This window comes from Vidua chalybeata, chromosome 7 (genome assembly GCF_026979565.1).
Source record: "Vidua chalybeata isolate OUT-0048 chromosome 7, bVidCha1 merged haplotype, whole genome shotgun sequence".
Taxonomy (NCBI): domain Eukaryota; kingdom Metazoa; phylum Chordata; class Aves; order Passeriformes; family Viduidae; genus Vidua; species Vidua chalybeata.
In genome coordinates, this window is record NC_071536.1 from 19,090,578 (window position 1) to 19,104,425 (window position 13,848).

The window sequence follows — 13,848 nt, forward strand, 5'->3', positions numbered from 1 at the left end:
GTCTGTGTTATATACTTTGCTAATGTATGATAGCCCTGTAGATGATGCAGATGTCAGTTGGATGAGTTTATTTAAAATAATATATATTTAATTTAAATGTAACTTACAGCCTGATAATACAACATTTACGGTTGTAAAACTTCCAAAGATATCTTTATGAAGCTACACACTGAGTCAAAACACATAAAAAATACATGGTATAGGTAAGGAAGACCTTTCTTGTCCTGCTGCTTCTTTTATAGACTAATAATTTTCTAGGGATCACAGGTAGCTTAAAGTGGTTCTTGCCAACATAAATACTGTTGGGTATTCATAGTAAATTCATGTTTGAGCATATCCACACAAAGATTTTGAAATTGAAAGGTCCTTGAAATGATTTAGTGATGGTTGAAATTTGAATGTTGATACAATTTGCTGTGCTAAGAAAGCATACCTGGAGCAGCAAATGACAGATACGATAAAATGATATCATGAGAGAATGAAGCATCTTGTCACTGATCTCAAATTTAGTCTGAGCTATTAAGGTAAAAATAGTTCATGTTTACCAGTTCAGTTTACTGATAAAATAGTTCATGTAATGTCTCCTATGCTTTCTCCAGCTATGTATGAGGCACCATGAAGAATACACACACAAAGAGCTGCAATATGTTGAACAAGAGCAGCTTTTATTATTTCAGTTGGGGAGACTTAACTGGTTTGAATCCTCAGATCAAAGAGGAGCAAATATAATTTAGAGATTCTTCTGATCACAGCCCTTTCTTGTTATCTGTGTTGTACATGGTGATTGTAATTTCCAGGCAACTGTGTAGAAAAATTTATTCCAGAAATATTAACAGATCTATATTTTTTCACTTATCATTGATACTTTTCTTTCTTTTCCTTGAGATAAAAGTGTATGGGGAGGATGGCACTTTCTAAGTGGATAGATATTAACATTTTGCTCTCTACTTTTTCCTCTTTTCTTTCTTTTTAATTCTCAGCAGATTCTAGAAATCTATACAGTTTTTATTAGTTTGGAAATATCTTTGCACTTATGAAAAAGTGTAACATTATTGGCTTCCTATTGAAGCATTGGAAATTCATGTTTATGCTACAGCAGTGTGTAGAAAACACCATCAAGAATCAGATTATTTCACTTAAGTATTTAGCTTTAAAACACTCACACTGAAATACAGAGATCTTGGTAAAATATAGACATAAATGAAACAAAAATGGGTGTTCATAAGCCCTGGAATGAATGAAAAGGAGTAATTGCTTAAAAATTAATATGTGGAATTGCCTTTTGGGAAATAATTTAAGAGTTACTTCTCACTTTGTTAAATACCTCTTCAAGCTTGTACTTGATTGACCAAAGATCATATTATCTAGTTTAACTATGATCTGAAATCGCATCCCTACTGAATTGTGAAATCATGTTTTATGGATGAGGATTTAAATTTATTTCATAATAATACAAACAAATAGAGCTTATGTTGCATCATGTTCTTTTTGTTGTTTGTAGACTCCAGAGAAGAAACAGTCAGAACCTTCCAGAGGAAGAAAAAGAAAAGCAGACACTCAGAGTGAAAGTAGCCAAGGTAAATTAAAATGTAAACTGACTAGGTAGTGACTGCATGTAACAGTTTTGACTGTTAGCCTTAAAAATTCTGTATTTTAGCTTATGTAAGATGGGTGTTATGTTTTGGATGATAAGTTATGTATTCTTGTCACCCTCCCATTTGTCACTGGAAGGGATGGGCAAGTAAAACATGAATGGGACTGGTAATTACCCAAAAGAATCATGAGCTGCTGCATGTGTAACTCACAGCTATGATTCTGTAATCTTTTTAAGAATTGCAGCAATTCTTCTCGTGCAAAATGTCTTGTGGTTTGAATTTCTTTTCAATAGATAAGGGGGGAAAAAGATTAGCAATTACAATATCTGATGCGTGTTTTAAAGGTATGTATAAGAACTTAATTTTACTCTTCCTTTTTTGTGGAAGATTGTATTAGTCTAGAAGAGTGGGGAAATCATGATGAGACTGATTTCTAATTTACAAAGTTTAGTTTTTGTCATTCCTCTCTTTTGTGTGACAACTGGTGGAAATTTAACCTTAAAACAAAAATTCATCAGAAGGGGCGTGGAAACAGTTCAGATAACATCTTTATCAGATTTATTTTTCATTCTAACAGAGCTAGAAAATGTCACTTCAGGTATAAAGCAGTAGGCTCCCTATCTGGAAGTCTTTGTGATGCAGCATGCTATTAGTAGAATAATCATGTTGTTTGATTAAAATTAATTTCTTCCTAAATGTTACTTTGTAGACAACTACTTTGTTCAAAGAACCTGCATGAATTTTCCTATTTTCATTGTTCTAGTAGCTTATCCTTCCTCTTACTAATGAGTGTTGAAATTAGAGATGATGGAAATTTTTGGGCCTTTTTAATATAGAAAACATTATTATAATATCTTCACTGTTTTACTGTCAGCAGCAGTAAAACTGAGTAGTCTGCAGTGCAATATTCTCAAGGAGCTGGCCTAAGAAATTGCAGCCTCTTGGAGTGGTACAGTGAAGTTGAAGCAGAGCAAAAATCTCCTATTGTATTGGAAAAAAGAAACAAGAAATCAATCTCTTGTATATTGCATACCCGGGATATTGGCTTTGTAATATGTAAATTAATCTATAAATATTGAAGAAAATTATTATTTAGAACATAGAAGTAATTGGAAGGTGGTATAAATCACTGTAAATCTATTCATAATCGGCTGTGCCAAAATTATTTGACATATTTCTTCAGTGCAGAGCTCTGTAACATGACATCAAATAGATTTTTCCATACTGAAGAGGAATGCAGTCTGTCTCATTTACCTGCATGAAAGCAAGTTCGATAAAGTGGTGTATGAGAGTTAAGCACAAGGACAGAAAATATTAGTAGAATTACAGGGTAGGTAAAGAACTGTCTGGAGGGAAATAGCAGCAATACATACACTGGCTGGGTAACTACTGGAGAAGTTGGCTGTGTGCTGTTCTAGGTCTTGGAATTATTTTATCTAAATTTTTCTGTTAAAAGTCTTGACACAAAAAGGGCTGTCAAATATTTCTGGTTTTTTATGTTACTTCTTAGTGACACAGCATTATGTGGCAGTGTCAGTACAGAGGTATATTGAACTAGAGAGAATTCATCAGGTCTGAAACAACAGAAAAGCTTGAAAATCTTTGCTAAAAAGTGGAAGTCATATTTATGGATCTATGGGTAATGATCTCCTAATATATTGCAAAAATTTCTTTCTATAAAGTAAAAATATTTGAACAATAGTCCATTTCCAAGATGTTTCCTAACAGGTTGTCTGACTTCTACAGGAGAAAAGCCCAGTCTTAAGATTTATTGGTCATCTTAGGGCCAAACAGAAGAAAACATTTGTGCTTCGTGTAATGTACAGGTGCAATCTCTGGAATGCCATGTAAGGGCTAGGTCCTCCTGTTAAATAAATACAATTCATGTTAGTTCTCCCGAAGTCTCAATCCATTTAAGGTAAATTCTAATCTCAGTCACTGGAGTTTTATTTCCCTAGTTAGCACTATGAGTTACCCAGTTCATAAGCAGGTTAAGAGGACTGGAAATACTTGTCATTCTCTATGTCCTCACTTTTACTGGTACCTAGGAAAATCCTTGGGCAGAATATTTGGGCATAATAACTGATCTGGACTATATATAATGTTAGTAGACTCAGTCAATTTGATACTTTGAGATAGTCCTTGAAAAGGGGAGGGACTTACAGCTGAAGGTTTGTTCTGTAAGGTGAGAGATGAGTTTTGTGTCATCTTTAAGAGGGTTTCTGTAGAGTCTACTCTAAACTGGTTTAGGAATTGAGGGTGACTTAATAACTGATTTCTCAATGAATGGAGTATGTAAATCCCTTGGTTTTGGCAATCCCTAATTACCTATATAGGGACATCACATATTACCACATCAAAGAAAACCAATTAACAAGTGGTAAAATTTTACTATAATTATTGTATAGGTAAAAATGTAAGACACCTTCACAAGTAATTTATTTAACAAATTCTAATGTATTACTGTGTTTATTGCAGGAAAGAATATTGGGGGACGTGGTCACAAGATTAGTGACTATTTTGAGGTAAGAATTCTGTAGATTGTACTTTGGTTTTAAAATTTTCTTCTAAAATATCCTTTCAGCTTTTTTTTGGATGCTACAACATATTTTGTTTATAATGGATAGGCCTTTTGAGAGGTTACTTCTTTTTTCTTTATGTATGCTTCTGAGTATTAAACCTTGAAGTAGAGATGCAGTGGTCTCTTGATGGAGCCTGAACTAAAGTACAAAAACCATTGTCTTTCACAGTGTTCTTTAAGCAGCTAAAGGTTGCACTAATAAAAGTAATACAATCTGATTTACAAATTCTGTGTACAGACGTGCTGTAGACTGTACTGTGTACATTCAGTAGATGTGTAATGTATTTTGAGAAGATTGACTGAATGGAGGTCCATATGTGCTCTACAGTACCAAGGTGGAAACGGCTCAAGTCCAGTGCGAGGCGTACCTCCCGCAATCCGCTCTCCTCAGAATTCACATTCCGCTCCTTCTTCTGTAAGTCTGGGAACTTCATAACTGCAGGAGACAGCTTTATAGTCTAAAAATAGCAAAAGTGAAAAGAATCTGTATTCAAGGGGAGAGTTTTCAAAGGGATGAGTCCTAGGAAAGAATTCATTCTTCCAACAGGAAAAAAAGAAATCAAATTAAGTATTAAAACTAAATTTTTCTATTAGCACTTGGTCATTTTTTCTTAAACGTGTTTTTAAATACAAGGTAGTTATGTAAAATGTTGAATAAATGTTAAAATGTTGTAATGACATCTATTCATAGGCCTCACACAAAAAAGGGAGGTTTTTTGTTACTTATAAGGAAACTTGGGCCCCTAGCTTGGGACTTGGGACAAAAGCTCAGGTTTTGATAAATTGTAATTTTTCTCAATAATTGATACCTAATCCGCCTCTAAAATTCTCTTTGGTCGTGCTAATTCATTTTTTTCCTTCCCATAAGCACAATTTTAGTGCTCAGCATATCGTGTTATTCTGAATGGCTAAACAAATTTTGCCAGTTACAGAAAAGATTTGTTTTCTCTGAAGGTAGACCTCAGCTTTTATTCCATGTGCTTTCAACTTCAGGCATCCTCTTGGTCTTGCCAACAATGTGGAGTGTAATACAGATTTTGGAATTTGGCTTGAAAAAAGGTCTCATTCACACAAACTAGGTTCATTAACAGGATTTGTGTTCTGATCTGCACTAGCTTCCCCTCTCTGGTTCTTCCATGTGAACTAAACATTCCAAAAATAACTCACATTATTCTTGAGTTGTGAAAACTCAGAATCAGAAAAATAAGACTTTGTAAGACTGACATCACCTTATGTCAGTCTTGTATTGTCTTAAATTTTTCAGTCTGTTTCCCAAAAGTGACAATCTCAGTTTTCTCAGAGAATATGTTCATCCTTCCTGAACTGCAAGTGGTATGTAACACCATACTGATAGCTCTCAGTGCAGTGCTCCAAGTAGTAGCTTGTGTAAAAAAATGCCTTATTTCTCTGTTCTTTACGATGTTCCTGCCAAGAGTTGTACCAAGGCTATGCTCATAATTAAATATTACACCTGTATCTAAAATACTTCGCTTTCATACCTTTCAGGTTCGACAGAATAGTCCTTCTCCTACTTCATTAGCTTTTGGGGACCACCCTCTCACACAACCAAAGCAGTTATCTATTAAAATTACTCAGGTAACTTTTTGAGTAGATCACTTTAGATTGCAGAAAAAAAAAAAAGCAGTTATGTTTATTTCTTATAAACTTCTTTATTTCTTATAAACTCTTAAAGACTTTCAAAAGCTTTGCTTTTTAAAATTGCCAAAGCATTTTTCAGTTAAGTTCAGCAGCTTGTAATTTAAATATCTCTGGAGAGTTTTGTATTCTGCACTTGCTCAACTCCCAGCATGGCACTTCATGATTACATAGATGACCATGGCATTGGTAGGTTTTTGTTCAGGATTTTAGCTGTTGTGTGATTATAGAAGTAGAGGCTGCTTTTTCAGGCAGTATTTGAATTGACAGCTGCCATTGTCATACTGCATTTAAAATCCGACATTGAAGAAGAAAAATGAGATGGATGAGATGGCAGTCAAAATGATCAACACAATTCTGACATGACTTTTAAAAGCTGAAATAAACTGTTTCATTCTCTCTGCCATTTCTGATGTGATCTGTCCTGTCTTCCACATTAGTCAGAAAAAGGTTGCTTCACCTGTTGACTGGTACAGAGAAATGAATTAGTTGACATTTATGTTCTTGCCCTGTTTTTTGTGCTTTTTTATGTAACTTCACAGTTGGTGATGAAATCTTTTAATACTGTTAATGGTTTGTCCCAACTGTTCACATTTGTCCTCATGAAGAGGGAAAGTGATTTTGAATAAGAACCTTTAATGACACTTCCAAACAACTGAAAATAAGATTTTTCTGGTCTTGTTGAATGTTTATTTCTCTGCCTAACAAGCATAAAAAGAATAATGCTGTAGTTATAAAAGGAAAGGATAAATATTTCAAAATGTTCTTTCTAGACTGATCTCACAATGCTGAAATTAGCTGCACTAGAAAGTAATAAAAATCAAGACTTGGAAAAGAAAGAAGGTCGTATAGATGACTTACTCAGGGTAAGTGTTGGACATGGGGTAAAGGTATTTATTCAGAACAGCAGACTGAATATGAGGACAAGTTTTTAGATTTTTAAAAAATTACTTAAATAAAAAAGGTATAACGAGTTTTTAATTTTTGTAATTTTCTTCTTAAATGTAAGAAGTCTATATAATGAAATATATAAGATATTTTTTCAGCTTCTGTGCTACAACTTGTTAATGATTAAATATGTTTATAGACTTCTGAAGGTGCAATGAAAGGCAATGCCATTTGCAGGCAGTTGATTAATTCCTTAAATTCGTATTATAAGTCACCTAATGGGTGGTTTTGGGTTTTTTTTTTTGGTTCTAATTGTGAATAGCCATTATCTATGGAACAACTGTTGGCATTTTCAGAATGGAGGTGATTATGACAGAAATAAATACAGGCAATGAATAACTACTTTCAGTAAGAAAGCTACACAATACTTTAAGACCTCTTTTCAGAAAAAAAATCTTAATGCTTATGCTCTTGAAGGAAGCACTGGAGATGGGATATACAGAAATATGAAATATGAAACAAAGCTGTATTTCACAAGTTGTAGTCTATTTAGTGTTTCTATGTGTACATACATATGTACAATACATAAAAATATTAACCCATGCAATGATGTACTATGAAATTGTATATGTAGGATTTTTAACACATGTTCAACAATATGGGATAGACAATCTTAAACTATTTTAATTTTTTTTTTAAATCAAAATAATATTGTTGTGGGATTTTTAAAGTAATATGTTAAATATAATGGGAATACAGGGAATTTGTGAAACTTCCTACTCAGATCATTGGAACTTCTATAATTGTGAAATTTTTGCTTTCTTTTAAATTGAAGATGTTAGGATTCACTTGACTTCAGAAATCATGTGTAAAGATCTGATGCTAAAATATAAACTTCCAGTTTGAATGTATGGAGCCCTCAGTGGAGAGCTGAACATGAGATTGGTACAGAGTTTATATATATCCTCATTATGCTGAATGCTCTTTAATACAGAATGCAGGACAATGTAAAGGAAATAAAGAATCAAGGCATCCTCCTATAGATAGGGATATATCTGTGAAATGAAATTTTTATTTAGATAAGTAGATGTGTTTATGCATGTATGTTCCTTACTTTAGTCATGTGAAATTAGATATATTTATGTTCTGTGACAGCTGATTTAGAAAACAGTGTTTGAGTATATCTCTTCATATTTTGTATATATTTATTAGGCTAATTGTGATCTTAGAAGACAAATAGATGAACAACAAAAACTACTTGAAAAATACAAAGAAAGGTTAAACAAATGTATTTCAATGAGCAAGAAGCTTCTAATTGAAAAGGTAAGTTCACGGCTCTTAAAATCTTTGTGATAAAAGTTGGGAGATTGCTGTAAAACTCCATTATGATTCCTTCATTTTCACTTCAACTTTCTCACATTAGTCACTTGAGATTGAAACTTCATATCCATGATCTCTATCTGGCAGTATTTTTATAAACCTGAATAAGCTAAATAAAATGTTTAGCCTTTTTCACATTGTGGAAAACATACCTTTTTTAATTTAAGGATTTACCCATCGTAAATAACTCAAAATAGCAAAGCATGAAAGTTATGAATTTAATGTGTGGCATATTTTCTGGACAAATTGTAAGATCACAGTGGATAAAAGAATTTTTGAACATAATCTGTTGTGAAGAGGAGATGGATAATACCTCTTTGTGAGATACTCAAGTGGCTACAGTAATTTTTGATGTAAAATGATTAAATGCCATGTTAGCTCAGAATTAATGGAAAAAAGGAAATGAAGATGACTACCTTCACACTACTATTAATGAAAGAATCACTTTTTTAAAATTTCATGCCAATTATATTTAAACTAGTAGCAATTTATTAAAAGACAAGGATACTTTGTTTCTCTCCCTCTTCTTTAAAATAGCCTAAATTTTAAAAAAATTTTTAAAAGTTAGTAGCAAATCATGTTATTAGAAATTAAGGTACAAAAAAGTTTAAGATAAACAGCCCCAGTGCCTCACCTCATGCTAGCTGCTGTATCCTGCTGTCATATACAATGGCACAGAGTGAGCCACTGGAGGATTCAGGAGAATTTTCTCACTAGCATGTCATAAATAAATTACTGCAGATCTTTTTAAGTTCCAGCATGAGGGGAATGCAGGGAAAAGATGGATCAGATTTTTTTGGCATGATAGTAAGTGCATACCTTCAGACTGAGAATATCACAAGGGATATTTCCTGTGAAAGGCCCTTCTTCAGTCTAGAAGTCTGTAAAAAGAGCCTTAATTCTGACAACTTCTCATTCTTTGTGTGTGTGATTTTGGGCCACAGACATTTCTTCTGAAGCAAGCAATCGTAGCAATCAAAGAGGTTTCCTTGCATTAGGTATTCATAGTGCTCTTTCTGTGAGGGAAAGGCAGACTCGGTTGTTGTCACATCCCAAGGGTGCTTGTGCTAAGTGCTGGTTCTCAGAAGGGCATCTGCTTCTGTCACTGCAAGTGAATATCTGTTCAGCCTGCCCACAGTGTGTTGCCACACAGAGGTCCCTGCCCCAGGTCACTTGGTACAAGCACTCACATAGATGCTCTGTCAAGGAAGTTTCCAGGCCAAGTATAGGAAGTGCTTTCTTTATGATATCTGAGTCAGTTCATTTGTTGTAGTAGACATGTACAGATAGAATCTTAATTGTATGCTCTATGATGCTGATACTCTAAATAAAGTGTTTTTTTAAATGATGAAGAGCAGCAAACTTTATAGGAAAACAGAGCCAAACTCAGGGTTTTTTGGTGCATAAGTTGTCCTCTAGTACTGGTTCTGGCAACTGCAGATGCTTGAGTTCTGTAGTAATTAGAATAAATGGGGTAAATACTACAATGTATTTTTGTTGACTCTCCTCTTATCCCTGCCTTATAAGGCTGTTGGAGGAAAAAAAAAAACCTGAGTATTTTATTGACTTTTTGAACACTTTGGTGTTACTAAATATGAATTTTTTTTTGTTGTTTTCTTAGAGCACACAGGAGAAGCTGGCAAGCAGAGAGAAGAGCATGCAAGACAGATTACGCCTGGGGCATTTTACAACAGTTCGTCATGGTGCTTCATTTACTGAACAGTGGACAGATGGCTTTGCATTTCAAAATCTTGTGAAGTTAGTCAATGCTATGTTCTTAAAGTTCTCACTAATTGTTACTTCCCTCTAGTGGACTTTTTTATTACTAATGTTCTAGGATTGAAGCAGCTTTTCATATGTTGTATTTTGCTTTGCCTTTTGAAGACTGAGAATAGAGTATAGAACTCCATTAATCAGGTGAGGGAATGCTAAGGTTGTGTTGTCTTTAAAAAACAGTTCGGTTCCACTTTGTTTTAACTATCTTTAGAAAAGCATGAATGTGGTAAATAAGCAGCACATAGTTATTCAACTCAGCTGATAGAATTATAAAGGTAAATCAGTGAATTTTCAGGAAGCTAGCCAAGTATCACTGGTGGCCATTGGGACAGATGAGCCCTGTGAAGTTGTCACTGGTCACATAGGTGCTACCTGCACATCCTCGTGGCAGCAGCTTTTTCTGGCATCCCGCCCCTTAGTGCTGTGAAGGAGCAGAGACAGATCTGGCAGCCTCAGATAGGGTCTAGTGCAAGTGGATGGGGGAGAGCACCCTCCTGGAAAAGAGCTGCCATAGCAGCTATTGCAGCAGAGATGGGGCAAGGAAAAGGGCTCTGCAAGACTCTCTGAGATGGTGGTAAAATAATTATGCAGTGCTTCCAAATGAGTTCTTTGGTAATGAATCTGATTCATTGGAGATACAGATAGATATATAGATAGAAGAATACATATATTTTAAGAAATAATTCACCAAGATTTTCATTTTTGAAGGGCGGTATTTAGTCTTAGCATTATGGGATTGCCTGGGGCACTGTTTTTCTAAACAGTCTTAAAAACAGTCTGTAGATGTGTTTTGCATAAAAGCCTTAATCGTTTGCCACACAACAAAACTAAGGATTTATTTGGGAATGGCCAGATCAAATTCAGTATTTGGCCTATAAAAATCAGGTGCTCTCTATTGATGCTGTCAGGGGGTGTTTTTGATGGTATAAAATAAGGTCTCCACCAGCTCAGATAGATTTTTCTTTTTCTTTTTCTAGTGCAGAAGTCATGCATAACATTTTCAAAAACAAAACAAAAAAAAAGAAAACAAACCAAAAAACCTCACAAAACCCCGAAACAACAACAAAACCCAAACAAATCCCCCTGAAACCACCATATATTTAAAAAGTAAATTGTGCCATAACTTTAGCAAAATTTTTCCACTTCATGAAGAACACTGGTGTTCATTCTCCTAGGAAACATTTTCACATGCTCAGTAAGTTTTTTAAAACTTCTAAATGCCTTATCAGTTAAAAAGATAGTTCTTGAAAAAATGCAAATTGATGAAACTTTAATAAAGGTTTTTTTGGGGTTTACAGGCAGCAAGAGTGGGTGAATCAACAAAGGGAAGACATTGAAAGGCAAAGAAAGCTCCTGGCCAAGCGAAAGCCTCCAACTACAAATAATTCTCAGGCACCATCTGCCAATTCTGAACCCAAGCAGAGGAAAAATAAAGCTGTGAATGGGGCAGAAAACGATCCCTTTGTTAGACCCAATTTACCACAGCTGTAAGTTTAACATTTCAATCAGTCTTTTACATAAATTCTGAGATATTGTCTGTGTGTGTTCTATTCAAATAACAGCATAAAAAGACACTCGGTATATTCAGCAGCTATATTCTCTCTAAGGACTTGCTGATGCTAGGGAAATTTGCACCACTGTCTATGAAGTTGTTGTACAATTGCACTGTCTATGAAGTTGTTGTACAATTTATTTTTGGTAAAGTCACCAGAGAAGGGCCCATTCTGGGGATAGGCAATGTTCCTTATGTTATCCTGATCTAGAAGTCTCCTTAGCTTGGCTTCTTAGTCTTGTAATGTCACTGATACTGATTGAACTTTTCTTTATCCCTATTGGTTTAAGAGCTTCTCTTTCAGTTGGAGATTGTTTTTTCTGTGTAACAGTATCTACTTAACAAAAAAATTTTCTTTTTTCAGCCTTTAGTATGTGAAGACATGTCTTAAAACAAATGGAAATATCTTTTCTCTCCTTCTGAATGCTACATCCTGAGACCAACTGTCAGAAGTTACTGACCCATTTCACGTATTGACAGTGTTGTAATTTTTTGTCATTGAAACATAAAAATTGAAAGTTCTTAAAGAACTCTCTTTTTTCTGGGGACATTTTTTTCCTGCAGATGGAAAGGGTATAATTCAAGGCACATGAAAATGTGTTCTTGGCATTTCATTTGAATATTTTATGAAATTGCTTCTTCAAGATACTAGTTACTGCCCTTTAGGCTAAGACACTGCAGCTGATAGTGTATCTGTTCCTGGTTTATTTTTCAGTAAAAAGTAAATAATTAGGCTTAAAAAGAGTAGCAAATTAATCTGTGTTACTTTGCAGAAGTAAGCTACCTGTATTGAGCATAGTCACTTGCTGCCTCTTAAGTGTGGAGGCAGTAATTTATACCTCTGGGGATGGAGGGTATATAATTGCTCTGGTTAGATCTGCTAAATAAATACATTTGGACCATCCCTTTGAAGACAGCTGCATGTGTTTTGCATAATGCATCATTCTTAAAATTCACATTGTGAAGTTGTTTTACTGTGATAAAAATACCATGAAGATACAGTAGTAAGTCTGGCAATGTAAGCAAATCTTGTTTAACATTACTCATGTTTTGGTAGAGAGGTGAAGAGTCATTGCTCATTGTGACTTTTTAGTAATGCTTAGTGCCTGTGTTTCTTCTTAGACCTTAATTAATACTTCAGAATAGTACATTAAATATTGCTGTTGTGTTAAAAATAATACTGCTGTGTGTTTGAATGTAATCCCTTCTGTTATTAAAAGTAACATTTAAGTAATGGAAAATACCTGAAAATTTACAGAAATTTTTATTTGCTAACTTTCGTCTGGTTATACTCCCATAGCCTTATTGCTTCTTTGAGAGATGATGAAATATAAATTGGGGAAAAAAATACAGACAGCATGTTCTAATTTTTAAGTAGGACAAGATGAATTCCTGGTAATAAACTTTGGAACATCTTCTGGTGTTACATGATGTTAAATAATTTCCAATTTACTGAAGATCGCAAATTTTCATTTCATGTGGCTTCACCAGTTACATGTTAAATGACACATGAAAATGCTTACTTGTTATGGAATTGCCAGGAGAACAATCAAAATTGTCCTTTTGTATCTAACACTAGCAAAAATTTAAGCAGTTATTGAATCAAAACTGTTTTGCATTTAAGTATCATATTTTGATCATTATATAATCTAGATATGAGATTGCTTGCCTGTATCATAAGCTTATAAATTTTGTTTCAGATCTTTGAGGAGATCTGTAATGCATCCTGAGATCACAGGATTTAGCCACATTACGCTCTTAGGCCTTTACTTGAAAGGGGCTTTTTGTATTCAGGATTTGTTAGAACTTTGTATTGTAGTATTATATGTTGACTCCATTCTGCTTCTCAGTACAGAATTAATTGTTTTGTGTATCTTGGTAAGACATTAATTATGCACTTCCATTTTAGAGTAAAATTTGTCATGTGCTCAATGTGATTCTCTCCTATTACATTGCTTATCACTGTTTCTGCATTACTTCAACAGTAATGATCTTAATTAGTATAGTCAAATGGAAAAGGTTCTGTTTTTATGAGGCATGAGGAAATGCAGAGCTGCTTGAGATTAATGAACTAAGCCAGTAGTGAATTAGTACAACATACATGCAAGTGATAGAGCAGGTTTATTTAAAACATGCAAATGACTTGCTAGGGTTTGATACCAACAGGTGCTTTTACCGCTGTACTGTTTGCTTAAAAAAATATCTCCAGCTTCTGGTATTGATGAGACAAAATGATCTATAGCTTTGTAACAATTAGGAGTATTGAAAATTTTTCTGCAAAGAGGCGTCAACTATTTTGAAACAGACTGAAGGTGTTGCCTGAGGCATTCTTAATAAGGACATTGTTTTAGTTTAGCTGAATTTACTGTGGTCTCTGATGTAAAAGCAGAATTTTTGCTCTGTAGTTATTGTTCTAAAAG

The 13,848-nt window shown here is 34.2% G+C and overlaps 1 protein-coding gene across 4 annotated transcripts in view; it reads left to right on the forward strand.

The window, feature by feature from the left end:
- TLK1 (tousled like kinase 1) overlaps nucleotides 1-13,848 on the forward strand; it is a 68,200-nt gene that overhangs the window by 31,770 nt on the left and 22,582 nt on the right. For all 4 annotated transcript variants that reach the window (XM_053947245.1, XM_053947244.1, XM_053947248.1 and 1 more), the window contains exons 4-11: nucleotides 1,502-1,577; nucleotides 4,074-4,120; nucleotides 4,505-4,591; nucleotides 5,683-5,772; nucleotides 6,606-6,698; nucleotides 7,933-8,043; nucleotides 9,722-9,858; nucleotides 11,175-11,363. In XM_053947245.1, coding sequence (XP_053803220.1) covers nucleotides 1,502-1,577; nucleotides 4,074-4,120; nucleotides 4,505-4,591; nucleotides 5,683-5,772; nucleotides 6,606-6,698; nucleotides 7,933-8,043; nucleotides 9,722-9,858; nucleotides 11,175-11,363 — 830 coding nt within the window. The remainder of the gene's footprint in view (nucleotides 1-1,501; nucleotides 1,578-4,073; nucleotides 4,121-4,504; nucleotides 4,592-5,682; nucleotides 5,773-6,605; nucleotides 6,699-7,932; nucleotides 8,044-9,721; nucleotides 9,859-11,174; nucleotides 11,364-13,848) is intronic.